We start from the raw sequence: 3,121 nt of genomic DNA, 5'->3' as shown, positions 1-3,121 counted from the left end.
AGCCATTTTTTTGTGATGACGTCAGTTCATGTGTCAGTTCGTGATGACGTCAGTTCATGTGTAAACCATGGCTGTTTCAACGTTATTTTTTTGTGACCTTTTAGCGACATTTTAGGGGATTTAGGTACCGTTTTGGATGTTTTTGAGTGCGCCAATGTACTTTTTGGGTACTTTTACATCGGAATAGGACTCTATCTCGAAAAAAAATTGTCATTTGGTTGAGCTTCTATAATTTTCGCGGGCAGCCATTTTTTCGTGATGTGACGTCAGTTCATGCGAGGTCGGATACATGACGTCAGTTCAACGTACCTTTGAGTGACATTTTAGGGGATTTAGGGACCGTTTTGGATGTTTTTGAGTGTGCCAATGCATTTTTTGGGTACTTTTACATCGGAATAGGACTCTATCTCGAAAAAATTGTCATTTGGTTGAGCCCCTATAATTTTTGCGGGCAGCCATTTTTTCGTGATGACGTCAGTTCATGCGAGGTCGTAAACCATGGCTGTTTCAACGTTATTTTTTTTGTGACCTTTTAGCGACATTTTAGGGGATTTAGGTACCGTTTTGGATGTTTTTGAGTGCGCCAATGCACTTTTTGGGTACTTTTCCATCGGAATAGGACTCTATCTCGAAAAAAATTTTCATTTGGTTGAGCCCCTATAATTTTCGCGGGCAGCCATTTTTTCGTGATGACGTCAGTTCATGTGTCAGTTCGTGATGACGTCAGTTCATGTGTAAACCATGGCTGTTTCAACGTTATTTTTTTGTGACCTTTTAGCGACATTTTAGGGGATTTAGGTACCGTTTTGGATGTTTTTGAGTGCGCCAATGTACTTTTTGGGTACTTTTACATCGGAATAGGACTCTATCTTGAAAAAAATTGTCATTTGGTTGAGCCCCTATAATTTTCGCGGGCAGCCATTTTTTCGTGATGACGTCAGTTCATGTGTCAGTTCGTGATGACGTCAGTTCATGTGTAAACCATGGCTGTTTCAACGTTATTTTTTTGTGACCTTTTAGCGACATTTTAGGGGATTTAGGTACCGTTTTGGATGTTTTTGAGTGCGCCAATGTACTTTTTGGGTACTTTTACATCGGAATAGGACTCTATCTCGAAAAAAAATTGTCATTTGGTTGAGCTTCTATAATTTTCGCGGGCAGCCATTTTTTCGTGATGACGTCAGTTCATGTGTCAGTTCGTGATGACGTCAGTTCATGTGTAAACCATGGCTGTTTCAACGTTATTTTTTTGCGACATTTTAGGGGATTTAGGGACCGTTTTTGATGTTTTTGAGTGCGCCAATGCACTTTTTGGGTACTTTTTCATCGGAATAGGACTCTATCTCGAAAAAAATTGTCATTTTGTTGAGCCCCTATAATTTTCGCGGGCAGCCATTTTTTCGTGATGACGTCAGTTCATGTGTCAGTTCGTGATGACGTCAGTTCATGTGTAAACATGACGTCAGTTCAACGTACCTTTGAGCGACATTTTAGGGGATTTAGGGACCGTTTTGGATGTTTTTGAGTGCGCCAACGCACTTTTTGGGTACTTTTACATCGGAATAGGACTCTATCTCGAAAAAAATTGTCATTTGGTTGAGCCCCTATAATTTTCGCGGGCAGCCATTTTTGCCCGATTTTGAAAATTTGGACCGATTGCAATACTTTCATTACTAGTATAGCTCCGCTATACTGTAGTAATAGAAAGTAAAAATGGGGATTTTTTGATAACTTCATTGGCAACCCAGACACTAGATTTACTACATTTTTAGTTTAGCACACAGGGTGAAACCAAAGGTAGGTTAATAATGAATTGGCACCTATTTTTTATCTTTTCTTTTCAATAGAAAATACGCCTAATTTTCAAATGAACCAAACGTAGGTTAATAATGAATTGGCACCTATTTTTTATCTTTTCTTTTCAATAGAAAATACGCCTAATTTTCAAATGAACCAAACTGTTATGAGTGCGCCAATGCACTTTTTGGGTACTTTTACATCGGAATAGGACTCTACCTCGAAAAAAATTGTCATTTGGTTGTGCCCCATTAGATGTAACTAAATAAACTAAATAATAAATTTTACCTGTACATAATTTTCACTATGGAACTGTGGCTGTCCTTCAGATAATAGTTTAATAAATGCATTCAGACAGAGATCAAGAAATGAGGGATAGTGTGGGGAAGCTAGAATGACCTAGAAAGAAGAAATAATTTGAAATTGTCATTAGATTTTTTTTTTTTTTTTTAGATAGGTTTTGATATTTCAATTGGCAGTCGTTAATTTAAGACCGGTTTCAGCGTCGTCTATGTTAAGCTAGCTACGCCGAGCAAGGCCAATAAATGGATGGGTGACTTAAACGTCATATTAGAAAACATTAAAAGGAAGAACGGGCTCTAGTCTTGATTTTAAATCATTACTTACACACCACCACCACCACCACCACCACCACCACCACCACCACCACCACCACCACCACCAACACCACTGGTCAATGCTCATTTCTGACAGCTCCTTTTTGTAGAAATTTTCCCTAGATGTGACTTCTGAACTAGTACCAAATGTTGACATTTCCTCTGTTATGCATGTTGCTTAAGAGATATTAACCATTGCCAAATACTAACCTCAGCATGTTGGGGAGGTCTGAAGTGTTTGTGCAGTTCAAAGAAGATTCGAATGACCACTAGAACATTTTCCTCGTTTTCCTTCTCTAGAAGATCCACACATAGTTTGAGCAGTGGTTCCAGATGAGGTTTGAAATGTTCGTTACATGGGAACCGATTGATAAGTTCCAGCATAAGTTTCCTAGTTTTCTGAAATTCATGTTCACTCAATAAACTAATATCATTAATATGTATAAACAATTTATTGATTCAAAAAAGTTTTGCTGGCCTCACAGTTTCCCCGGGTATTTCTTATGGGGGGACTAAAAAACGTCAATATCTCGGGAACGGTTGGGAATTTTAAAGGTCTGATAATTTTTTTGGGTAGATACGACAATTTTACTGGGGGTCTTCGTTTACACTTTTTTGATATCTATTATAGTTTTCTCTAAACAATTCGGACAGACATACATAACCCGTCCATATTTCTCTTTTATATACAGGGTGTCCCAGAATTG

At 38.2% G+C, this 3,121-nt stretch overlaps 1 protein-coding gene across 1 annotated transcript in view; it reads right to left on the bottom strand.

Moving 5' to 3' along the window:
• LOC103507545 (transformation/transcription domain-associated protein-like) overlaps window positions 1-2,859 on the bottom strand; it is a 28,704-nt gene extending 25,845 nt beyond the window's left edge. The window contains exon 1 of the mRNA XM_026822388.1: window positions 2,625-2,859. Within this exon, the coding sequence (XP_026678189.1) occupies window positions 2,625-2,798 (174 nt within the window). The 5' untranslated portion in view covers window positions 2,799-2,859. The remainder of the gene's footprint in view (window positions 1-2,624) is intronic.
• Window positions 2,860-3,121: the final 262 nt, after the last annotated feature.

The sequence above is a fragment of the Diaphorina citri genome, unplaced genomic scaffold, assembly GCF_000475195.1.
Source record: "Diaphorina citri unplaced genomic scaffold, Diaci psyllid genome assembly version 1.1 scaffold321, whole genome shotgun sequence".
NCBI classification, from domain to species: Eukaryota; Metazoa; Arthropoda; class Insecta; order Hemiptera; family Psyllidae; genus Diaphorina; species Diaphorina citri.
The sequence above is the reverse complement of the archived record's forward strand: the minus strand, read 5'-3'. Positions and strand labels throughout refer to the sequence as shown.